The sequence below is a fragment of the Leptodactylus fuscus genome, chromosome 2 (assembly GCF_031893055.1).
Source record: "Leptodactylus fuscus isolate aLepFus1 chromosome 2, aLepFus1.hap2, whole genome shotgun sequence".
In the NCBI taxonomy this organism is placed as follows: domain Eukaryota; kingdom Metazoa; phylum Chordata; class Amphibia; order Anura; family Leptodactylidae; genus Leptodactylus; species Leptodactylus fuscus.
Window position 1 is genome coordinate 89528712 of NC_134266.1, and position 26215 is coordinate 89554926.

Genomic DNA, 26215 nt, shown 5'->3' on the forward strand with positions numbered 1-26215 from the left:
CCATGGAATATATATCACATGACCATACACTGTATATCACATGACCTTGGACTGATTTATATCCACTGAGAGTAAGTAGAAAGCTACTAAGAAAACTAATGATTTGATACAGAAAACATATTGGAAATTGTATAATTTATACATTTATATTACACACACTTATACATATTTATTATACAAACAATAAGATTTGTCTGTCTATATTCGACCAACCCCTTTAACAAAATGTGTTTGTGTGTCAGTTATGGTGGCGTTAATCTTTTCAAATAGCATAACTTCATGGATGTCCTCTATTTGGATGTTATATGAGTTCTAATGGATATCACGTATACAGGAGCAGTTTATATTACCACAGTTTATGCCCTGTGGTCTAAGGCCCAGCAAGGTACTAGTATGCCCGACATCTGCTGAATCACTTTACGAAGTGACAGCCAAAAACAGCGGATCAGAGGACACGTATTTTGGGAAACACAATCTTTTTTGTAATTCGGTTGAAATGAAAGACTTTGCTTAGTTTGGTTTCTACAGCTAGTATGTATAAGCACTACAATACAAGCTGTAGCATGCAGATTATTAGCCAACTCCTGGTAGACTAGCTACCTAACAGCTCCTTCTCTAGAACCTCTCTATGAGCAAGCATTCAAGCTAAGGCCCCACAAAGTGATTCACAGCCAGGGGCCACACGGTGGCTCAGTGGTTAGCACTGCAGCCTTGCAGTGCTGGAGTCCTGGTGTTCAAATCCCGCCAAGGGCAAAAAACCATCTGCAAGGAGTTTGTATGTTCTCCCCGTGTTTGCATGGATTTCCATCCCATATTCCAAAAAAAGACATACTGATAGGGAAAAATGTACATTGTGAGCTCTATGTGGGGCTCACAATCTACATTTAAAAAAAAAAAGTGATTCACAGCCTAAAAGTGCTACGGGAAAAACCGTGGCAGAAATGCATTGTGGTTTTTCTCACAGAGTCTGCTGAGTTTTCCTCTGCGAATTTTCTCATTCCGTTATACCTATATGCAAAGTTTCCATAAGTATAGTTGACATTCTGCAATTTGGAAAAAAACACAAGCGTTTTTCAAATCATAGCTTTTCTGCTGCAGATTATTTTCTGCAATGTGTGGATGGGATTTACCAGAATCCCATCGACTCTGCAGTTAATGTAAAACACTGCAGCCAAATTTTGGCGTTTAGGCTGATTTATGTTGAACTTTTTCAACAGTTTGAATAACTGTTGCAAAGTTTTACATGACCTTTAAAATGTGCAGTTATGTGTGGACATATGGGTATATTGTTGTGGAATGAATGGTTATGGTTTGCCAACACTGAAATCCAAAGTTTCATGTTATCATAGTAAAGTGTGGCGGACTGCCCTGACAGAACGTTAAGATAAGATAATCCTTTAATTGTCCCACAGTGGGGAAATTTCAGTATGTTACAGCAGCATAGTAATACAGATACAGGATAATACACAGTAATATATTACTAAGGAACAGAAGAAGAAAGAAAGAAGACTTCATAAGCATAATCATTAGTTTTCTGTGCGGAGTGATCTTCGCTTGGTCTGATGTAGATTATACAGCCTGGTCGCGGTTGGAAGGAAGGACCTCCTATAGCGCTTCATCTCACACTTGGGGTGAAGCAGACGGTCACTTACAGTGCTGCTAAGTGCCATCAAGGTCTCATACATGGGGTGGGATTTGTTCTCCTGCATGGAGGTCACCACGGACAGTATCCTTCTGTCACCCACCACCTGTACTGGGTCCAGGGGGCTCCCCAGGACAGAGCCGGCCCTTCTGATAAGCCTGTCATGTCTATTTCTGTCCCTGGTTGATATACTGCTCCCCAAGCAGGCCACACCAAAAAAGATGGCTGAAGCAACCACAGAGTTGAAAAAGGCCCTAAGAAGTGGCCCCTGGACTCCGAAGGCCCTCAGCCTCCTGAGCAGGTAGAGTCTGCTGTGGCCCTTTCTGTGCAGCGCCTCCAGGTGATCAGCCCAGTCTAGTTTATTATTGAGGAGCACACCCAGTTCCTTGGATCTCCACCGGGGTTGGAGCACTTCTCCATTTACTAAAGTCCACCACCATCTCCTTGGTCTTCCCAGCATTAATCCTGAGGTGGTTCTGCTGGCACCATTCAACAAAGTCCCGGTTTAAGTCTCTGTATTCCCTATCGTCACCATCAGTGATAAGGCCTACTATAGCAGAGTCATCGGAGTACTTCTGTAAGTAACAGCTGGATGAGTTGTGCCTAAAGTCAGTTAGATGCATGCAGCGTCCATATTCAGTATTCCATCTTTATAGCTCCAGCAACATATACACAAAATAGGAACATTCAGATCCATGGTTAGAATGAGGTCTATTTCAAGCGTGGAAATAAAACAGCTGTAACCAGGGGTTGAAATGACGCTATTTTCTCTGTATGTTACCGGAACAACACAAATCTCAGTAAGATATTTCTATATACTTCCATATTTTTACGGACGTTTGTATATAATACATTTTAGATTATATGTCTAAAATCTAGGTTGGTTATATTTAATCTTCCACATATATACTGTTTTTGTGGAGTTTATATTGACTTCCATTGTAGAGGACTGCTTGTATGTAACTGAAATAAAGTATGTTCATTCCCTCACAAGTTTGCTTTACCATGACTTCTAGCCACATAGAAGCGATGTCTGTTACCTCTGAGGCTATATTCACATGACCGTAACACATCCATATATGCAACTGAGACTTTTAGAAAAAATTTGTATTCCATATAATATATTGTAGAGTCCGCTATGTAGGTTTCGAAACGCGTAGGCGTAGTTTTCTTGTCTTCTTATCCTGGATCCATGTTGTAAGGTGTTTTAACTTGCTATAAAGTAAAAGTTATATTTTATTATTTAAGAATTTGTGGCATGCATGTTTTTACTCAACTTCTCACATTTTGCATGTCCTATCAGGCTGGGATCTCTGCGCAGCCCTCCTTATGCATAGTCATTCCTTGGATTATTTTTGGGTAGAGCGTTTTTTTTTTTCTCTTTGACTATAATATATTGTACCAATTCTAGAGCAGGTCTTCTTGACCGTAGAGTGTCACCAGGTTCAGGCGTGACCCTACAGACTGACACTGTCCAGTCCGGGCACAGCATTTTGCCAAGTGGTATAGTAACATCCAAACATTGTTTAGGAAGAACAGCACAACAGAACACAAAAAGAGTCCATCATCCAGAATTGTTATCTGGTAATAAATACTTATTAAAACAGACATGTTAGGAGTGGTGTTAGATCCTCTATAAGAGTGTTAAAGGGGTTGTCTTAAATAAAGATGACATCTAGCCTTTCTAACCCCTAATTGTTATTTCCAGGGAGTGCTGCTTCTGTCCTCTCATGTTGTATTATATGTCATGTGTTTTAATTATTGACCAACCATGTAATGTATTGACGGACATGCCAGTGTGGCTCTCTGCTGTGACCCATATTGAGAGACTCCCACAAAGATAATACTTGGCTATATCATCCATATACACCAATAGGTAGACGTAGAGGAAGATGAAGCTTACTTAACAACAATATTTTTTCTTGCAGATTGAAACTAAATCTATAACGGGAAGAGGGACACTTTTGCAGGTAAGGCATTAGTATGGCATGTTGAATGTTTTTTCATACTTCTTTATGATGTATTGATACTGCATGATAAATGTATGAGAGGCGAGATTATGGATATGATTATACAGGAACACAGGAATATGGTCAGACCAGAGGGCCAAGCCAATATAAGCCACAGAGGACCATGAGAGAGTATGATGAATGATGAGGAAATAGTCAATGCGGCTGTGTGAGTCGTGGGAAGGGGAGTGATATGTGTAGTCACAGTCCCTGGGGTGCAGGGTCTGATACTGTGAGTATTATGAAATGTAGTCCTAAGTCGCTACAATTGCAACAGAATGGAAGGGCTGAATGGGGTGGAATCTATTGATGGGTTGAGAAAATAAAGTCGTCCCAAGGGTCCTAATCCTCACTGAACTCTGCAATCCTGCCGGCTAGCCCCCTACAATATGTTAATTGCCCATGATTTCTTGAATTACTTATGATGTATACATCATGACTGGTATTGGATATTTCACTTTAATGAAATCTCTTTACTTAGAAACTACAACATTTTTTTATACTTGCATTGAGATTGGAATGGTCAAAGCTGCAAACTGTGGAAAAATTGGAGGTTGAAGTTCACGCCAAAACAAATCAAACTGTAAGCTGGTCACCTTATACCCTCCCAATGTATGACTGTGAAATAGATAGAAATGTTTGTAAATTACTATTGAAAGCAGAGCTAGATGTGTATTTTGCCATGATGCTTTGCACAGATACAGTACACCATTACCTTTTTACAGCTTGGCAGTGCAAGTTCTCCTTTTCTTGCTGTAGAATGTCAAGCAATATGTAGCAAGAATATATCATAGAGAACATTCAGCTCCACTGCTCTGTAGAACTATGCACTGCTATATACAGAATGATCTTACATTTTATTAATATACAGGTAGTACCTTGGAGAGCTCCAGAACTGCTCAGCACTAAATACTGTACATTGTAGGAAACTTGAATGATTTCCTCCTGTAGGGGGGGGGGCTCTGGAAGGCAGCAGTGTGTACAGTCCTTATTTGCTCCTTTGTGCTTACTTAGAGCACTATGTAAAGACATCACGTAAATAGACAGCTTTGAAATTAGAGCCAATCTATGTATTTTTTGGAGAGAGCTCCATCTTTATAGCTACCATGTAATACTACACTTGTGTGTAAGTGTAAGAAGCTCAAACCTGGAGGTTACCATCACAAAAGTGAGACAACTGCTTCAAGCCAATAGAAAATCTTCTGTATTTATAGACGGATACCTTACAGCAGTGATTTTCAACCTTTTTTGAGCCGCGGCACACTTTTTACACTTAAAAAATCCCGGGGCACACCACCAACCAAAATGGCACAAAATGACACTAAAACAGTACATATTATACATATAGTTAATAATATAGATTCTAAATGGTTGATTCTTTGGTTGAAATAAACTGCCGCAAAATCTGCAACAAAAACGCTGCGTTTATGCAACGTGGGGCCTCAGCCTTACGCCTTCTGCATACAAGTGGCACGCATGTGGTTTTCACTGATATAAACATTAAAAATTAATTGACAGGGCCACAAATGCAGACAGATATAGGGTATGTATAGGACAGATATAGGGTAGGTATAGGACAAATATAGGGTAGGTATAGGACAGATATAGGGTATATATAGGACAGATATAGGGTAGGTATAGGACAGATATAGGACCTGCTCTATAATTTTCAGCTCTTCAATTTGGCCCAGATACACAGCCACAAAAAGAATGGCTGTATGTATGGGTCCTTAGAAATGTATAGGTCTGTACTTTTATCCACAGTTGTGTATAAAAAGTCTGGTCATGTATATTACAGGTTACAACTCAATATGCCTCATATTAATAGCAGTGAACCCCATCATGTCCCTCACATTAACCCCCTGTGTGCTTTACATAAGGGATACTGATATGTGAGACATATGGAGGTGATAATTAAGTAAATATCTTCATTATATAGTACCCCCATATGTCACACATGTTATTAACTCTTATGTGAGCCACACAGGAGTTAATATGAGGGACATGATGGGGTTAATTGCTATTAATGTGAGGCACATGGAGTTACTAAAACTAAAGTAATAACCCCAAATGCCTGACATTCATAAGACTAGTTACTAACCTGGTGTTTTCTTTTACTTTCACTTTGTTCAGCTTCCTCTCCTCCTCTCCTATTCAGGGCTGCAGACGGCAGGAGTAGCAGCAGGTCCCTTATCCTGTGCAGTGAGAGGCTCACCTCTGATTGGTGGGCAGGGAGAGAAGGGGGCGTGTCCTACACCTCAGCTCTAGCTAGTAGAGCAGTGAAGGGACGCTCCGTCTACATTTACAAGGGCACTGGCTGCTGTGCCAGCAAAATAGGTCTCCCGTGCCAATCTTAACACGCGTCTGGGGAACTTTCCCCGCGGCACACCCGACCATGTGTCACGGCACACTAGTGTGCCGCGGCACACTGGTTGAAAATCACTGCCTTACAGGATATATATATTTTGTTTGCTAACATTTTTGTGATGAAACAACCATATATTATTGGTCCAGTTAAACGCTTTATTGGTGAGCCTGGCCATACACATTAGACAGCTGAAGGTCGAATGCTTCATCACCTGACTGCTATTCCTTATGACATTACCCTTCTTCCTATTAACATCCTAGAGCACTTTCCTCTGCTTGTACATGTACTCTTAAAAGGTAGAGGGGAATAAGCTGCTGCCAGACATCTTTGGCGGTGACTTATCTCTCATGAAAACAAAAAGGTTGTTTTTTTTAAAATCCAGTGTACATGACCCTTCTTTTCCCCACAGGGGCATCCCGATAAACATTAGCAGTTTAGCTATTCCTGCTGTAAAGGCAGGTTTGGATGATATTCATCTAATCTGTATTAAAGGGTTTATCCAGGGAGTAATCTAGTATTCTCTGCCCTGGTTAAGCTTTTGTTTGCTACCTGTGCGGAGAACAGCTGAGGAGGTTGGAAGTCTTGTTCCACTGTCTTCCCTGCAGCCACATCAACTCTCTCTAACTTAACCAACTCCTCTGTACCTGGGCTGCAAGTCCATTGAGTAGAGTGGACTCTGAGAGTCAGAGTATCAGGAAGGGGAAACAAAGGAACAGGAATTATGGCCTTGCCTGGCTGCTCTATGCAAAGATAATAAGCAGGGTCCCGGGGGACCAAAGTGTATATTAGTTATAAAGCGTAACGGGATCCTGGGATAGGGGATAAGCGTCTGATTTCTGGGGGTCCTGGTAGTAGAATGTCCTTGTACATGGAGCATCCTTTCGCTTGTGTAACTGACCCCATAACATGAATGTACTGATGCTCCATTCACAAGGAGGAGGCATGGGACACTTTCAGTCCCTTATGCTCCTCATCACTGGAGGACCGAATGATCGGACCCCAACAATCTGTTGCTGATCCCCTATTCGGAATATAGGAATTAAGTGTGTTAATGGGACAACCCCTTTAACCAGAACTGGGAATGACCTGGAAAGTTTTTACTCTCCAGGTAACCGCTTTAACATTCAAAGGTACGTGAAGTTAATATATTGAAATCCATTTAAGCTGAGTGTGAACTATTCTTTTACAGTGGACATTACAGGGTAGAGACATGCTGAAGAAAAGTCCTTCAATACTAATAGTAATACTAATAATATAATATAATACTAATAAGTTATTATAAATTGTTAGCAAGTCCTATAGCTTATAACATGCATACTGATATTGTGGCTGCAGTGTGAGGCTAATAATAAGATGTTGGATATTGAGGTGACGGGAAAGCACTAGTCTTGTAAATAAATTTACACTTATGTCACATCGGAGAGGTGTCATTTTTGACTCTTTCTGTATATAGCACCTGCATGTGAAGCACCTTGTGATGAATGATAAGGAAATGTTTATTCATGCTTTATTTGTTTAAGTGACATCTGAGAATAAGTAATAGACTTTGACTTCTCAGCTAGAGATGTTGTCAGGTTAGTGTCACACAATACCTGCCTTTCACTATATGTGACATCTTGCATGTGGGCCTGCTGTAATGGTCAGATGAACTTTCCAGGATTATACCACAATAGCACTCGCCACAGTGGTGGGGGAAGTGCTGTGACGTATGCAGCAGCTGGCTTTTCCAGCAGATGGGCACAGAGCACAGGCCTGAGGCTGTATGTTAAACTTGTGCAAATGAGAGTTGAGAGAGGGGGCAGAGAGAGTGGGAATCAATGGTAGTGTACTGGACTCTTAATGCACAATTTCACTTCCCTTCCTAACATGCAAATACTTGTTTGTTTGAAAAGGGCAAGATCATGCCGTGCTAAAATTATATACATAGATCTCGCCACTAATATGCAGAGTCTATCGAGAGAGCTGAGAGTACTGAATCTTGTATCGTTGTTCTAAAATTACACAGATCTCAGCAATTTTAAAGCTGTTTATGTAGTTCTATGACTCGAAAAATCAGCTAGGCGAAACCAAAAGACTATCAATATCATATCAATACCATGGCGTTGATTTGAGTCTCCTCCTATATCAGAATTTTTTTTTTATTTTTTTTTAAATGTAGATTGTGAGCCCCATATAGAGCTCACAATGTACATTTTTCCCTATCAGTATGTCTTTTTGGAATATGGGATGGAAATCCATGCAAACACGGGGAGAACATACAAACTCCTTGCAGATGTTTTTTTGCCCTTGGCGGGATTTGAACACCAGGACTCCAGCGCTGCAAGGCTGCAGTGCTAACCACTGAGCCACCGTGTGGCCCCCAGAATTTATGAGTTTCTCAATAGTAACATGAACATAAATTTACTGTAACTTTCCTGACAGTCTTTTATCAATCTCTCAGAATCTTTACTGCAGTCAGTGGCCATGTTGGAATTATGAGTAGTGATGCAGGTCACTGGTCTAGATTCTGGGTCACATTTACATTCTACGTTTTTAATAATTTGGAGGTGGGGGGGTATGTTGACACAGTCAAGAGGATTTACTTTGCATAGACCATTACATGCTATATTATTACCTTGTTTTCTCTTATTACAGATCTGCTCTGCAGACGTGAAATAAGGCTCTCTCACCTTATACACTGAAGAACACAATGAAGTCCTACCCCGGTTTATGGATACTTCTTGTCCCCCTCCTTTTCCAGTTTATCTGTGCTATTAAAGTTCCTCAGGACCGTAAGTTAAAGGGAAGAGGGGTGTGATGTCTGCCGTAATGTGATATTCACATTGGTAGATTCCATTTCTGTAAGAACATAAGATTTTTAATCAGCTATCTATAATCATAGTCATTCATGTTTATCGATCCATGACCAATCTTTTACCTGTCTTGTCTTAGTAAAGACGTGAAGCAATCTACATTGTGCAGATGGTACTATGAAGGGCTTTAAGAAGCAGCTGTGTCCCTTAACATCCACCACTGCCCCCATACAATAGCTCAATGACCCTGTCATGTATAGGCTCCATTGGTGACGGAGGACTAGTGAGCATGCACAATGAGGACTCGCTCCATCCAGCATTGCAGGTGGTAGTTAAGAAAAAACTGAGCAGCTGCCTCTTTCTGGGGATACTTTGTAGTATAAACTAAACTATATGCCTGTCATCTTCTGCTTTACAAGACAAGGAGCCCAGATCTCTAGACATCTTGAGTGTCAGGCTAGACAGTACAGGCAGATGTGAACCTGAGAACATCTCAGATGTACAATGAGAAGGGTATGGTAAAAAATACTTAGCAGCACTTTACAATATACCATCTGCACTTACAGAAAAAACTCTCTTGGACACAAGGTGTTACTGTATGTCTATAAATTGTTTGTAAATTGTGCCTAAGAATGCCTAGACAATGAAGCAGAATAAATAAGGACCAAATACATACTTTCATACATGCAGAGGTGCTGGGGTTATGGGACATGTGAGGTTCTCCTACTGTACCTCCCCTATATTGTCAAAACTACCAGAACTGCACTGCATGTAGCTACATCATGATATATTCTGTTCTCTGTATAATATACGCTGTCTCTTCTGAATCCTGCCTTGTCCTTATTTATAATTAGATTTTAGGAGGTGTCTCATGAAGGCAATTCTAATCCATATGGCCTATTAACACCGGCGCTCACATTCTGGTATTACCATGACAGCCACTCATCTCAGCCACTCTCTCATACTGTAATGCAATAAGGAATGCCTGACTGGCTGGGACTTTTCCAGAAAGATCATCTGTTTTCTGATGGTGTCAAGAGTGGAGCCCCGAGTGATCAAATTATAGCGCTAGCAGTGTCACTGTTTGAAAAAGATGAGACAATCCCTTTAAAGAGGACCAATCCTCACCTTTACCAAGTTTTTTAGCACCTTTAAATAACTGTAGCTCCGCTGATTCTGGCACAGTTGAAATTTTTTTCTCTAGCCTCCACCATTCGTGATTAGAGATGAGTGAACACTATTCGGAACAGCCATTCCGAATAGCATTCTCCCATAGAAATGAATGGACGTAGCCGGCACGCGGGGGGTTAAGCGACCGGCCGCCGGCAAAGTGTGCGTGCCTTCCGCTTCCATTCATTTGTATGAGAGCGTGCTATTCGGAACGGCTGTTACGAATAGTGTTCGCTCATCTCTATTCGTGATCAATCAGTGCTGTTTTCTGCCTGATATGCTACGTCGGGTCTGCACTGTCAAATGGGCAGTGCCAGGCAGGAAAAGGGGAAGAATTTTAGAGATCCAGTCAGAAGCAGCTTAGAATCACACCTCTTGTCTGCTCCTGTCTGACACCGCCTACTTGACAGTACAGAGCCTAAATAGCATATCAGCCTATAATTAACCACAATTAACAGCACATATTGCTTAGGAACAGTGGGGACTAGAGAAAAATTCCAAGTACGCCAGAATCAGTGGAGCAGCTCCTATTACATGATGCAAAGAGCTGGAGTTGGCGGAGGCGGTGAAAGGTCCTCTTTTAAGTCTTTGCGAGTCTATTTTGTTCTCATTGCTAAATACAAACCATTCTGTCTCATACTGTTAACAATCCTTACACTGATGAGATGACACTAATACCATAAACCTCAATCATAATATAACTATGTATTCTGTCTTGTGCATATTATCAGACATATACCCGTGTCTCTTGTCTCCCGCTCTACCTGCCCTGATCATGTAGAGAGTATATGGATTTAGACTTCGTAGACTCTAATCAATAGTTTACACATCAGTTTTTTTTGTTTAGTTTGTGTTTGTTAAATGTGATTTTCTGTTTCTAACCTTGTCTCTTCTTTAACTTCCCATTTGCTCTCATGGAAACTAACAGCAACCATTGAACGAGACCGTAAGTTTCATTCATCAGTGTTGATATGCTTCTGACTTACACTGCAGTCCCCAAATCCATTGAGTTATTACAGTAACCTAATAAATGGGCCGTAAGAAGACCTTTCCTTAGACAAAAATACTAGAAAACATGGGGAACAGAATATTGAAATCCAGTGAGAATTTGATGCTTGCAAATATGGTGATGGAACTAAATCTGCTGTTAGACAGGAAGATTTGGCTGGATGATTGTTCCAGTATTTTTCTGGATTATAATTGATTAAAAAAAGCCCTCAAAGAATTTTTTTTAATATCATTATGTACCTATTCCCCCAATGTATGCAATTCAGCTAGTATTTAGAAAAGAAGCCTGAAGTGTTTAAGAAGACATTTCACCCCCTGTACCGAGACCAGTTCTTTGCATTATTTAATAGGCACTGCTTCGCTGATTCTGTCACAATTGGAATTTCTTTTCTCTAGCTCCCACTATTTCTGACCAATAAGCGCTGTTAGTTTTGGTACCTGATATTTAAGTTTTGTTCTGTCAGGTGGCTGGTGTCAAGCAGGAGCAGGAAAGGGATGTAATTCTTAGCTCTGAGACTGTCATACCCACTTCCTGCTGCTGCCTGACACCGCCCACCTGACAGTACACAGCCTAAGCAGCATATCATAGAACTAACTGTATTGATTTCTCAGGAATAGTGCGAGCTGGAGAAAAAAATCAATTGTGCCAGAATTGGTGGAATGACACTTATTAACAGATGCTAAGAACTGGAGATGGTGGGATGGTGAAATGTCTTCTATAAAGACTGTCGGGTGAGAGATGCAGGAATGCAGAAAAAGTGTTTTTTTGGTTTTTTTTGCTGGAGTGTCTTTTCAAGGATGTCATAATCACTGTAATCTGCTGTTGGATTCCACCACTGATTCCACTGGAAATCAGCATAGAGAAAAGTCCTGCATGGACGACATTTGTCTCCCCCGGTTTCAGTATAAAAATGGCGGAAACCCAACAGATACTTAGTAGACCCTATTATAGTCTATGGGGTTGACGAGTAACCTCCGTTTTAGTGGACTCAAACTATGGAGAGCGCGGTGCAAGTGTGAACCTAGCATTAATGATTCAGTCTCCTGTCTATGTTTTTCATTTGACAGCAAATTACATTACTTATTGTTACACTTTCAAGCTTATTACCAATCTCATCCCACTTTTACAGAATGTAAGTGATAAGGGGTTGTTCACATGGCAGAAAGTGAACAGGAATCTGAGATGGTCTTCAACCTCAGATTCCTTTCCTCTCCCCTCCCCAACCCAGACCTTTGACTTTCACGGGTTTACTCTATGGTTAATCTCTTGTAACGACAGATCATTTGTGCAATCCATGGTAGGTTTGAGCATGAGCTTCTTTCTTCAGAATAATCCAGAGAGTCAGACATCACTCTCTTATTAGTAAGTGGGGTGTATAATTCTAAGGAGGACAAGATGGACTTCACCAGAAGTAAAGATTGTAGAAAAGAAAAGCTTGACAGTACTCCAATGGATTGTTATTAGCTTTCTTTTTTATTATGACCTTTAACCGGAATCCATAAAGTTGACATAGATGGTTAATCAGAGTACATGAATATTTGGGTCAGAGGCTTGACCATAAAAGCCTTTGATATAGAGATTTACGATAGCAGTATACAGTAGTAACATTTTGAACGTTACTGCCCTTCGTCAGGCTTAATGTAGAATAGGATTGGATTTAAGATCGTTAAAAGGATATTAAAGGTGTAGTTCTAAAGCAAGCAGCTTTTATGTTCAAGTCCTCTGACAAATAGTCATGTATTCTGACAAAGGGACTGTGTCAATTTTATGGATTCTCATTTAATATCGTAATAAAAAGCAAGCTCATAAAAATCCACGAGAGTGTCGTCCAGCTTTTCTTTTGTACAATCTTCTTTCTTCATCTTCTTGACAAAAATAGAGTGTCCATCCTTGCCTCCAATTGTAAACAGTGTAAATCAGCTCCACATTCCTCAATGTAAACATACCATCTATAGAGTAGGGGTGCACAAATTATTCAAGAGCTTAGGAGCCAGTTATGACAATAAAACCTGTCCATTCTTGGAGTCCTGTAAGGACTCCCATATCTCCTGAAATTAATTCAGTACAATATAGCAATATACCAGCAAAACCCAGACTGCAATTCACATCACAGCCACTTGGAGGTCACATAGACTAATATACTGTAGTATATCACTTTGACTCAATGCTATGAATTCATGTTGTCTTGAAATTCTGATCTTCTTCTGACAAAAACATCTGGACATGTCCAGCCAGGAGTAACGGGAAGGGAGGACACATCCACACATACCACAGTGATGTTGTTCCACTACTGTATGTTAACAATGGTGATAAGAAGGCTGAGATTTTTTCATTTCTGCTTTCTGTAGTGTATCAGCCCCCAACCATCACCAAGGAATCTGAAAAGAATTATATTGTTGACCCTCGTGATAACATCATTATTGAATGTGAGGCTACGGGAAATCCATTTCCAACGTAAGTGAACTACCGTATATACTCGAGTATAAGCCAAATTTTTCAGCACAGTTTCTGTGCTGAAAAAGCCCCCTCGGCTTATACTCGAGTCAGCAGAATTTTTTTTATTTTTTTTTTATTTAAGGGGGGGGGGGGGGTCTATGACCAGCTGCAATACCAATGTATAGAATCTCCCATAAAATAGTGGGGAATAAAAAGCTTTAAAAAAAATGAGAGTTCTGAATCACTCCTTTCCCTAGAATACATACAAAAGTAGAAGATGACTGTGAAACACATACACATTAGGTATCCCTGTGTCTGAAAATGCCCGGTCTACTGAATATAGGGTATCTGCAGTGTTCCTGTTCCGGGAAGGGGTTAATAGGAGTGCTGCAGATACCCTATATTCAGCCAGACTGAATTCCAAGTGGGGGAAGAAAAAACAGTCCTCAAGCTCAGGGAAGGGGCAGACAGACAGACAACCAAAACACCCCCTCCCCTTTCCCAGCACCTACTGCACCCAAAAACTCCGACCATTTTAATTTTTGAAATTTTCCAGTAGCTGCTGCATTTCCCCCTTAGGCTTATACTCGAGTCAATAAGTTTTCCCAGTTTTTTGTGGTAAAATTAGAGGCCTCGTCTTATATTCGAGTATATATGGTACTAAGTTTACATAAAAATTAAAGTCAGACAATAAACCTGTGACTTTTATATGTCTGTGTGTTTGTAGCAGATATTTTATTATTGAGCTTTTGTTCCCATAGATTTACATGGACACGGAATGGAAAATTTTATAATGTAGCCAAAGATCCAAAAGTCTCATTCCGCAGGCGGTCTGGGACCCTTGTCATAGACATCTACGGAGGTGGGCGGCCGGAGGACTATGAAGGAGAATATCAGTGCTTTGCTCGCAATCGTCATGGAACAGCCCTTTCAAATAAGATTTTACTGCAAGTGTCAAGTACGTACCCAAATTGACCTTAAGGCACAAATGGCTGTTGATCAACTTCTTTTCTTAGTACATCATTTGGTTGCTGACATAGCATTTCTAGTGGCAAAAATAGGATAGGAGCTCAAGACATACTGAGATATGCATACAGCAGAGGCAGGAAATTATAAATGTATGCTGTACATTCTGTATTTTACAATGTATTTTAGGCCCCACGTAGTAAGCTGCAGCAAAAAAGCGCTGCCGAAAAAACCATAGCGAAAACGCATCACCTTTTTTTTTTGGCAGCGCATTTCACAGAAAGTCTGTTGAGTTTTCCTCTGCAGGCTTTCAGCCTTTATTATACCTATATGGAAAATGCCAGCATTTCTGTAAGAATAAGTGACATGATGCAATTTACAAAAACGCTTGCGTTTTTTAAATTGCAGCATTTCCACTGCAGGTTTTTTTCCTGCAATGTGTGGATGGGATGAACCAGAATGTTAGGGCTCCAGCCTTACAGAGGTCCGTTTTTTTGCTTAAAGTATGTGTGTGCATTTAATTCTTCAGACATGTGAGACAATGTTATTGGTTAGGTCTATGAACCCCACTAATTCCTTAAACGAAGCAGCTGTAATTCTCTGACAAGCATCACAACCCTTTAGCTCCTGTTGGTTTTACTGTAACACTTACCTATTTCAGTGAAGTTGACATTGCATTTAGTGGGACAGTACTGACCACTAATGCATTTATCTTGTTGGTAAGCAATGAGGATTGAAATAGGGTTCCATGCATTCCCATAGGCAATTAAAATGATCATTGATCAGCAATGTAATGTCCATTGTCAGTTCTAGAGAAACTTATCTTCAGTTATAATGTGGATATAAAAAGTCCTTATAAGCTGATATGATTTCTTAGAGACTCAGAGGAAATACAGCCACACCTGCAGCAATATCTGCATTTTGCTTTTTTGCAGATTGTGCTACAGATTCACTAGCTAACATCTGCAATGGACCTGTGATATAATTTATATAGTGCATATTCAGTTTATTTCCCACTTCCTTTGGAAGGGATTTTCCACATGTATGACACAATACCTTGCTGTAGATTTACAATGTAGAATCTGCACTGCAAATCCTGAGTAATCATTGCAATGTAAACCACCTTGTAAACTATTATGTAAAGTCCCCCAGTTTGTATGGGCAAATGTAAGAGTTCCTATAAAACTATTTACTTGTTATGTTTTCAGTCTCTGTTTTGAAATATCAAAAAGTGCAGTAAAGAAACAATATAATTTAGTGTTATAATACTACTTGGTTTGTTGTAGGTCCTGTAAATGTTGTACATGTTATGTAGTTTTTCTCAACCCCCTTTGTATTTGTACAGGATCGCCACTGTGGCCAAAGGAAAATCTGGACCCAGTTATCGTGAACGAGGGAGCGTCCCTTATTCTTCAGTGCAACCCCCCACCAAGTCTTCCCCCTCCAGTCATATTCTGGATGAGCAGCTGTAAGTGGAAAATAATGCCGTACTATGTTGTATGTCTGAACATTTATTCACCCACATAAGAGATTATATGCCTCTCTCTGTTTGTTCTTATTGTAGCAATGGAGCCAATTGCACAGAATAGACGAGTGTCTCAAGGTTTGAACGGGGATTTGTACTTCTCTAATGTGCTACGTGAAGATGCACAGACAGATTATAGTTGCAATGCTCGGTCCCATTTCACACACACCATCCAGCAGAAGAATGCCTACACTCTTAAAGTGCTGACCAGTAAGTTGATTCATTCTCTACACTCCAGTAAAGTAAAGCCTATTTCCTGTATTACAGTTTTCACTGTCACTGTCCATATATTCGAGAATAATATAGTGAATCACCCCCATGGGGTTTTTACATTGATAATCTGCATAATGGTGTAGGCACGAAGTGATGTAGTTTATAATGAAAATAATGGTGACCAAAGTCTGGTTAGGCAACTTTCACATCACATTTTTTATTTCCATTAAATACTTCCATTTTTACACATTATAAAAAAGGATGCCATTAATGGATACATAGGCTTCAATATAACTTTTTTTTTTTTTTTTAAACTTTTATACAAAAACATACAAAGGGATACAACCTTGCTCAACACCATTATGAAGAATGTATTTTTCAGATGGCCGTGTCCATAAGTTAGTTTTCTGGGCCTAGTACTGTATATATTTCAGTTCTTATGTTTATATTACTTGCGTTCTTCATATTGGTCAGTAAGAATATTTTCTACTAAACAAATCCTTATAGATGATGATCGTAACAAACCTTACACAACGAGAAGGGTTGATCCACAGAATATTTGCCTTCTGCTGCTTTTGTTTATTTAGCATTTTCTGCCCAGTTTGCCTGATATATGATAACACACGGCTATAGCATCCGCTGTTCTTTTATGCCTCCTGATGCACTTTGTTTGGACTTGTCTTGCATTTGCTTGATGTTTTTAGCACTGTGTACTTTTTATTGTTTTTATGTCATTTTTAACTGTACCCACCGCAGTAACCTCTTCTCATATAATCATTCATTCATTGTCTATTTCCTATTCATTGTCTATGTAGATGGACACATGCATTTACTAAATGTGGTTTAGGCCACATTAGTTCCTGTGCCTTTTTTAGCTCTCTCAGAATGAAGACTCCTGGGAGCCTTGGAGGTCTTGTCTTCTTGCCTTTAACATTATTGACTTGATTTGACATTTTATTGTACCCCGGAGCTGTTGTGTTTGGAATTATCACCATACAAACTCAACTTCTAGGGTATCAGTTTTAAATTGGGCACTTAAGGGCTTTCTATGTAATTGTAGGTCGGAACCATAACATAGTTTGTAGGGTTAACTAACAACATTTATCCTTCCTGCTCAGCCTGTTATCCTGCAGTATTGATCCAGTAGAAGGCAAAACCCCATGTAGATAAAGGCAATTTTCTTTATATTAGGGAAAAGATTCCCCTCAAACTTGGATTCTGAAGTTAGATCTGATCAGCAATCCATGTCAGAAACTACAGGGTGATTCAACAAGAATGGTGCAAAATTACAGCCTTGGTGAGAGACCAAGAGAAAATGACACACACTATCTTTCCAAGTTATATCTATACGCTATAAATGTTCCATGTGATTTCCATTGGTGTCACAGCAATTGATAGTCCAAAGGCATGCCAAAATATCCTCAGATATTGACTCCAATGTTTTAGTGATGCATCACCTGGGTTCATTCTGATAATATGGCTGGAGGGGGTGCAGATACACTAAGCACTTGATGTAGCCACAGAGAAAGAAGTTGCAGGGTTTTGGTCTGACACTCAAGGAGGCCAGTGCACCGTTGGTGAATTGTCTCTGGTTGTGGCCAATCCATCTTTCTGGTAGTTTTATTCAGGTATCAGCAAACGTGCAAATGAAAATGTTTAAGTCTACCATCCTGCTGATAAACTTTCTTCAGACGTTAGGATTGACCAGTGACAGTATCCTCAGCAAAACAAACAAAGGAAAAAAGAAAAGAAAAAGTGATTGTAAGCATCTTGGCTTGTTTTCTGGCTTCAGCTTCGGAATAAGATGTAATCTGTATGGTTTACAATACAGACATTTTTGTAGCATACACCATATTATGGTTTGTGGCACCTATAGTTCTATACTAGTCAGCCTGGTCAGCTTTCCAGGACTATGCTCAGACATGGCTGGAATCCGGTTCACTGTCTTTTCTGAAGTCTTTGGGCAGCCTGGACTTTTCCCATGACATCTAGTGGTTTCAATTGTTTCACCTAATGCTAAGTGCAGTTTCTATATGGAGCTCATTTACCAAACTTATCATGCAAGTTTTACCGTATCCTCATAAGATAACATAAGATATTCCTTTAATAGTCCCACAATGGGGAAATTTCAGTGATACAGTTTCATAGATGGTACAGTAGTATATAACAAGAGAGAAACACATAGAAGCTCATGGCAGATAGAGAAATCCTAGGAATCATAGCAACTAAAAAAGAAAGAAACACAGACATACTGCAGGATCATTTAGTTCTCTGTGCAGATTGATGTTAATAATAATAATTATAATAATAATAATAATACAGCCGACTTGGTTGTAGGACACGAGGAGGGGGGTCACAGCATGTGGATATAACAAGCAGAAATTTTTTGCAGAGGTGGGGGACATAAGCAGCTATCATGATAACATGTGGCAGTTCCTTTGGTAGGTGGTGAGATCTCCTGCTCACAGCTGATAGTTCGGTATCTTGCATCAGCACTATTGTCCTTTTAACCACAAAAAATGCCCCAAATGTCCTTCATCACAAGCCCTCCTCCTCCTCCTTACCACTGTGTTCTACTGCCCCAAGGAAGTCAGAGACCATCCAGGTATACATGGTGCTGCTCTCTTGCCAAGCTTCCATAACTCCTGGGGTAGGTGGGTGATGGTAGGTTCCCAGGTTGTAGCAGAGTCCCACGTGTCCACAGTAATAGAAAGAAATACCAGTCAGCTGTAGCATATTCACACATCAGCAATTGACGCCAGAAATCATCTCCTTGAACGAAGAAGTCCGCATTTCCATGTAGGTTTCTCTTCCATGCCGCATGTTGAGCCATGCTGTCCTAGCTGGGGGGATGGTAACAGGCACATGTGGAAACCAGCTGAACCAGGTCTTGAGTCCATGCTTTACAATGGAAACAAAAGGAACAAAAAACTCCACAGGGTCTTCCATTCAATTTATAGTTGCTAAATTCATAGTGCTAGATTGCTTGGTTACCGGATTCTTGAAGATATAGAGAAAAAGAGTGAAAAAGGAAAGAAAGGAAAGAAAAAGTTTGCTCCCAGCTTGGAGCACTGCATCAAAGGCAGCCAGCCTCTCAGGGGGCGGCGCCTAAAAGAAGCTGACCCCATTCTTGTAAATTCCAAAATGCCAAAATCTTTTTATTGCTTCAGTGTCACTATAAAATGAAAGCTGTGCTATGATAGGATGCTATGGGCAACTAAGCCAGTTTTAGGCTATGGCCCCACATAGCAGGCTGCAGCCAAAAAAAGCACTGCGGGATAAACCACAGTGGGAACTCAGTGCAGTTTTTCCCAAAGCTCAAAAAGGCCAAAGAGTTTTCCTCTGCAAACTTTCTGCTTTCATTATACCTATATGGAAACTGCTAGCGTTTCCATAGGTATAATTTAGATGCTGCAATTTGCAAAAACGCAAGTACCTTTCAATTTGCAGCATTTTCACGGCACGTAATGTAAAACAACGCGGCCAAATGCAGCGTTTACACTACTTTGGGCCCCAACCTTACTGTTCTTTTCAGTCATTGTCCATTTACTACTGATGTTTCTTCAAAAAGGATTTAATACCACTGCCAACAACTTCAGTTCTTTGCATCCTTTAATAGCTGCTACTTCACTGATTCCAATGCAGTTAGAATTTGTTCTCTAGCCCCCATTGTTCCTGAACAATCAGTGATGTTAGGTTCAGCATCTTTGTCAGTCAGGCTTTCTAATGTTAGATGGGCAGCCCATAGCTGGAGTAGACAGACAGGGCCACTTGTCAGAGAGTCTAGTTATCAGATTTACTGTGTGGGCTAGAGAAAAAAAAAAATTCAGCTGCACAAAAACACCACTTTTGCACCATCCTTTTTAAATCACTGTAACTTGTAATGTTATTGCACTCAAAAAAGACTTCCAGTACCCTAGAGATCTATAGTGTCTCTGCTCCAATGGTACTGTATATTGACGTGGAAAAATTCAGCTACAGGATTTTACCCGGCTGAAATATTAAGAATTCTCCACCTCCCATTCAATTCAGTGGGAGATATCAGGTGGCATATGCCTAAAGATCGAACGTAACACTGAAAAGTTCAGCTAGAGGGAAAAAAATCAGCATCTCCCTTCCAATGAAAAGGGGAATTTGGGGCTGATTTCTGATCTCAGCTGCAAATTCATCTATGTGAACATACCCTTACAGCAAAGAAACCGTCTTTTTTGTGCATTTTGTTGGGGGGCACAGAAATTAGGAATGGCTATGGCTATGCCCAGCCTACTAACAAGTCTTCTTTCTTCTAGACATATTAGGTGCCTCCTTGTTGTAAGAGCTGTAAGAATAACCTGTTCAGGATCTAGCAGTTTATTCTATCCATTGAAAATCTGTAGTTTTTTTTTTTGTTTTTTTTTAAATCATCTTAATATACCTGTTAGACGTAACACTTTAACTGCTCTTCATCCATTTTATTTTCTATCTGTTTTGAGTACGTCTTCCTAGGTTGCATGCTTCCAGCACTTATCTGTTTCACCTCATTCCCAGCATGTTATTTGGTCTTCAGCTCTTGCCCCATCTTCACTTTCTACAGCTTATTTTCTTGTCTTATTGACTTCTTCAATGTATGTCACCCTGGGGCTCTCACCCTATCTTGTTTATTACAGAGAATTCCCGTAATGACTCTGCAGTACATTCCAGAGTGAACCTCACTATTATGTACCAGGGTGAGTGCTTGGGGTCTCCAGACCTCCATCCTACCTCACCTACTAGCTAACCATTCTCCCTATATTCATAACAAATCCCAAAAACAGAAGAACACGCTCAGTTATATGAACTGGATGCGTCTTTATATTACTTCAGAGCGCCCAGTGCTGGTTAAATCGCACAATATGTCCTTACAAAGAGATGTACTCTGTAAGGACACTGAATGGAAATACATGCTTGCCTCTAGGAAGTCAATTTATTATTGCCTAAGAAAAACCGTGGCATATAGAAAAAAATAATAGTAGCGGAATACTTGCAAAATATTATTAAGAACAGTAAAGACAATTATGTAAATAGTTAATGAACGTGAATATAATAATTGGGCTGTATTGGGCTGTATATAATATATGTAGTGAATAAGGACTAGAAACCCCTTGCAGCTTCATATCAAGAGGATCAAGAGGATGTGCGGGACTCATATGTTTTCCTTGTTTCTTTTATGTCTTGCTGTTGCTTTTTGTGAGTTTGTAACCAAGGCTTGGCTTTGCGCTTTTGGCTTTGCGCTTTTGGCTTCTGGCTTTCATTATTTTAAATTTCACCATTGCATTTTTAGGCATTGACAATATTGGTTCCTTAGAAATATAATACAGTTTGTCATAGTAAACATACACACTGTGGATGTAGAAGTGCGCCCATCCTTGAGAAACGTTTTTTGTAAAGATAATGATGATAGCATATAACTCGGATATGTCTTTACATAATGAATGCTACTGATACAACGTCTGGGACACCCATTGATCCTGAGAATAAAAGGGTCACAGCATTCGTGCAGCACTGTGTCCCTTTCACCATTTTTCCCATCACAATGGTGCGATTGAATGGAGCTGCACTCCGCATCCCTACAAAATTGAGTGGCTGGGAGTGCCCCTATACAGAGACTGTACATAACAATATAGGTGACTAAAGAGGCTACAGTGATACAGGCAAATAAAGCAGATGATGAGCTCATAACATGCACAGTCTCTTGACATTTATCTCTGTTCTCACTGTAGCTTTCCTGATTTCGGGTAACTTGTGCCATGGAGAATCTTCAGATCTAGTTCCCAGTTTTCTATAAGTTTTATAAAAGTGCTTACATTTTTTTCAAAAAGTTGAATTGTAAAGGATGTATGCTCAGAATGTGAGGAAGAAACTGCCTTGTATAATATACCATCTCTATTGCCTAATGGAATTAAGAAATACACATGGGGGAATGTATCAGTCATTGCACTTCAAAATTCTGGTGTTAAAGCAGCGTTTTGAGCATATTTATTCCAAAATTTGACATCATTTTGCATTCACCCCACTTTTTGACATTTGGGTGGGAAAGTAGGTTAGCCAGGCTATCTCTATACACTAGATTTATCAAACTTGAGTCACAAGAATTTTTGCAAAGTCACTTCAGTAAGGGGATAGCTTAGAAAGTGGAGTGACAGAAATTTTAGCCTTTCCAAATCTATCAAACCTTAAAGAGGACCTTACATCAGATCGGGAACATGCAGTTATATATACTGCTGGAAAGCTGACAGTGCGCTGAATTCAGTGCACTATCAGCTTTCCCGATCTGTGCCCGGTGTAAAGCGCTATCAGTCCCGGTACCGTAGGGCTTTACAGTCAGAAGGGCGTTTCTGACAGTTAGCCAGGGACGCCCTTCTGCCCAGCAGCGCCTATCGCGCTGTACAGTGTGAGCGGGGAGGAACTCCCCCTCCCTCTGCTCACACAGCGTTCGTCCATAGACGAGTATTATCAGGAGGGGAGGGGGGTGTTCCTCCCCAGTCTTAGAGAACAGCGCGATAGGCGCTGCTGGGCAGAAGGGCGTCCCTGGCTAAGTGTCAGAAACGCCCTTCTGACTGTAAAGCCCTACGGTACCGGGACCGATAGCGCTTTACACCAGGCACAGATCGGGAAAGCCGATAGTGCGCTGAATTCAGCGCACTGTCAGCTTTCCAGCAGTATATAAAACTGCATATGCCCGATCTGATGAAAGGTCCTCTTTAAGCAAGTTTTTATATAATTAGCACAATTTATGAACTTGACTTTAACATTCCCCTCCTGATAAATTTCTTCCATAGAGTTTGTAGAAGGGGAATTGGTGGCATGCTTTGCACTTCTTGGTTACCAGCACTATGATAGTCCTGGTTTGAGTAAAGGAACATATTAGCTGGTTGTTTGGGATACAGCACATAGCATCTATTGCCTTTAAAGAGGGCCTATCAGCTGTTGCATCATATCTGTTTTTCTTGGAATTCTCCTGAAACTGTATGGCCAGATTGACAACCGGGTGTTACCAGTTAGGAGTGTATGCCTACACAGTCTGATACTGTCCAGTTAGTGCTGCCAGTGTGACACTGTCCAGAGACACTCCTCCTTGGCAAAAGGATGATAGCAACCATGTGTCAATTTATGCATAAACTTCGAGAAGGGATAACAGAGAAACAGCACAACATAGTCTTCTAGGAAAATATGCTCCGGAATTTTGTGGGGAATGCAAGTATTAAAGGGGTTCAACGCAAGTGATTAAATCAAAATGACCAGGTGGTACTGCTCCTGTTGTGGTGGAGTCCAATCGAGAAAGAGGTACCACACTTCGGGGCAATCAACCCCTTTTTCAAATGGTATATGGCATAAGAGTGGAAGCCTAGTCACAAAAAACACATAAAAGAGCCGACTCATATATAATCCATAAAATAACACATAAAGTTTGCACACATAACACCTAAAATAAATAAGAATACAGCCATGTATAAAAGAATGTTAGAAGCATTTGTCCTATGCGTATAATACAATATAAATAAATAAATGACTAAGGTATGAAATACATAACAATGAAATCGGTAAGCTGTATACAGTGTATGAGGAATCGAGATCCACTTAGTGAAGGTTTGCATCTTCTTCATATTCAGATTTTATTGCCTTCTTTGTGGTCTTATAAATTCAGTATTCCTACCGTTTAATTAGAAAGCTATCACTGGATTTAATACATATTAGTGGCCTCAGAAGACAAGCAGATGAAGCAATGAACACTGAAATGCAGGCATGAAATGTTCATATAATAAAGCTACTGACGGGTTCTCTCTAATTAACAAGTAATTGACTAACGCTACCCTCCAGACCCAATGGAAGTCCCACGAGGCCTGTAAATAGATCCTTAAACAGACAGCAGGTGCCTCTAATAACAGATTGAACAACACCAAAGAGACTAAAACGGTTGATTTCCAATGGGACAGGAACTAAAGCAGCAATTTGCTCAAGTAAAATGGAGATATAAACATTTGGACATGTGGATCACAATTATGCCATTACAATCTTTTTATTTAAGGATAAGAATTCATTGGTCTGAAACAACACACACAGAATAGCTTTATGGAAGACTTGCAGTTGCTGCTTTAGATCAATTCTGGAAGTAGCTAGTAATAAATTAGTAGTAAAGTAGAGGATACATTTAGTTTTGTATCATAATCACGTCATACATATATATATGCTGCAACTTACTTAACTGTGGATATTTTTGTGATTAGCCCGTGGAGTACCAGAGAGAATTCCAACCTTCTTACTGCCTACCGGCACTACTAGCACTAAGCTGGTCTTGCGGGATGAAGATCTCCTACTAGAATGTATTGCCTCTGGAGTGTAAGTATTGTGATGGTGAACATATACAGGTCCTGTACTTTACATGTCATGGTTCACTATTTTCTCATCTGTAAATTACACCAAATTAGGATTATTTCTATTTCTGTCACCAATTACAATCCAAGTCTTTATTTCTTATCCCTATTTTTTATAAGTTTGCAAATGCTAAATAAAGAACATTTGATAAAGGCTGCTTCTCTGCTCCCGACCGCCACCAACGGAACCCGCCCGGGGCCACACACATCAGGACACCTATACTGGAGACCCTCAGGAGGCCACAACTGCTATTGTGAACTACTCACCAGTGTGCCTGCCTACAATTGATTCACATGTCAGAGACCAGAGTAGGACAAGCTGAGCAAACAGACCACAGCTACTCCCTAGGATACCCTTATTCTAAGGGACCTATTTGAGCCTACAAGGTCGTGTTGCACAACTGAGTATACTTTACACGCCAATACGGCCATTACCCGTACCTGCCTGACAGGACAATAAACGGGGGACTTTCACCTCACCCTGCCCTTTTGGAGCCTATTCTACACTCCTATCATTACTACGAGCTTGAGGAAGGCAGAACTTGCCGAAACGTTCTCGTATATACTCTGTATAGCCACGTGTGGCACAGTGCAATTTGTACTATTAGTTAAATAAAGTATCTTTGATATTACAATTCAGCCTACTAGGATCCTTTATTCTCATATATATTCTGGGTTGGGACCCTTCCCTGTAGGTTTACCAGGGTGCCAGTCACACCCTTACTTTTATTGGTGAATTATTGTTTCTGGAGTGGCCGATCCAACTTCCTGAGTTTAATTCAGGGAAACGCTTCGAATATTCGATGCGTTTAACACCTTGGTGTTCGGCCGATTACACGCATTCCTATGCCGGCGAGGTATTCGATCAAATACTACTCGCTCAACACTAATTCTGAAGCATGCGCAAAGGAAAAAATGGATTGCAAAACGGACACAAACCGATTACTATCCATTTGTAATCCGCTTATGCCCACCTTCCATAGACCTGACTGTTTCCTTATTTTTTGGATGGAGAAAAAGTCCAGCAAATCCGAGTTTTTTTTCTCTGCCCAAAAGAGTAGATATGAAAATTCTCCAAATACACACCTGCAAATGGTTTTTACAATGAATTGAAATCGATTTTAAAGAAAAAAAAATGTTCAAAATCAGTTTTTCAGCATTTTGAGATGGTTTCAAAAACTGATTTTGCACGGAACACCAAACACAGATGTGAACCCAGCCTTATTTAGATTTTGTGCACATGGGGGCATATTTTCTCATTGCTGGCTAAATCACATCAGATTTATCATGATATTTGATTCTAGATGATAAATATGTCTTACACCATGCATTGGTTTGCTTAGTTTATGCCAGAAAAATGCACCAAAATTTTGGCACACAGCCATGCCCCTTCTCTGTACAGGTCTTAAAAGTGTCTGAAACACTTGATAAATGTGGTGCAGAGCAGGTTAATTTTTTTTTTATTTTTTTTTTTGGTGCAAAGTATGTCAGAAATCTGGTGCATTTTACTTAGTAAATTTCCTTTACTGTGATTGAGCAAAGTATCAGGAAAAGGTCCCAGATTGTACATTAAATGTATCTATAGGCCTTATTCATCCAACAGATAGTAAGTTAACAGTGGATGCTGCTTTCCAATAGAGAGAGTCAGCATAGAAAAAGTCAGGGGCACTATGTCACTGTATGTTCATTATGTTG

At 40.2% G+C, this 26215-nt stretch overlaps 1 protein-coding gene across 4 annotated transcripts in view; it reads left to right on the forward strand.

Annotated features, from left to right (window-relative positions):
* NFASC (neurofascin) overlaps positions 1-26215 on the forward strand; it is a 116932-nt gene that overhangs the window by 45268 nt on the left and 45449 nt on the right. For 2 of the 4 annotated variants that reach the window (XM_075264103.1, XM_075264105.1), the window contains exons 2-10: positions 3571-3612; positions 8654-8790; positions 10910-10927; positions 13339-13444; positions 14188-14384; positions 15738-15860; positions 15957-16127; positions 20777-20836; positions 24374-24485. In XM_075264103.1, the coding sequence (XP_075120204.1) occupies positions 8709-8790; positions 10910-10927; positions 13339-13444; positions 14188-14384; positions 15738-15860; positions 15957-16127; positions 20777-20836; positions 24374-24485 (869 nt within the window). In that variant the 5' untranslated portion in view covers positions 3571-3612; positions 8654-8708. The remainder of the gene's footprint in view (positions 1-3570; positions 3613-8653; positions 8791-10909; positions 10928-13338; positions 13445-14187; positions 14385-15737; positions 15861-15956; positions 16128-20776; positions 20837-24373; positions 24486-26215) is intronic. The other 2 variants (XM_075264104.1, XM_075264106.1) reach the window with 1 other exon arrangement.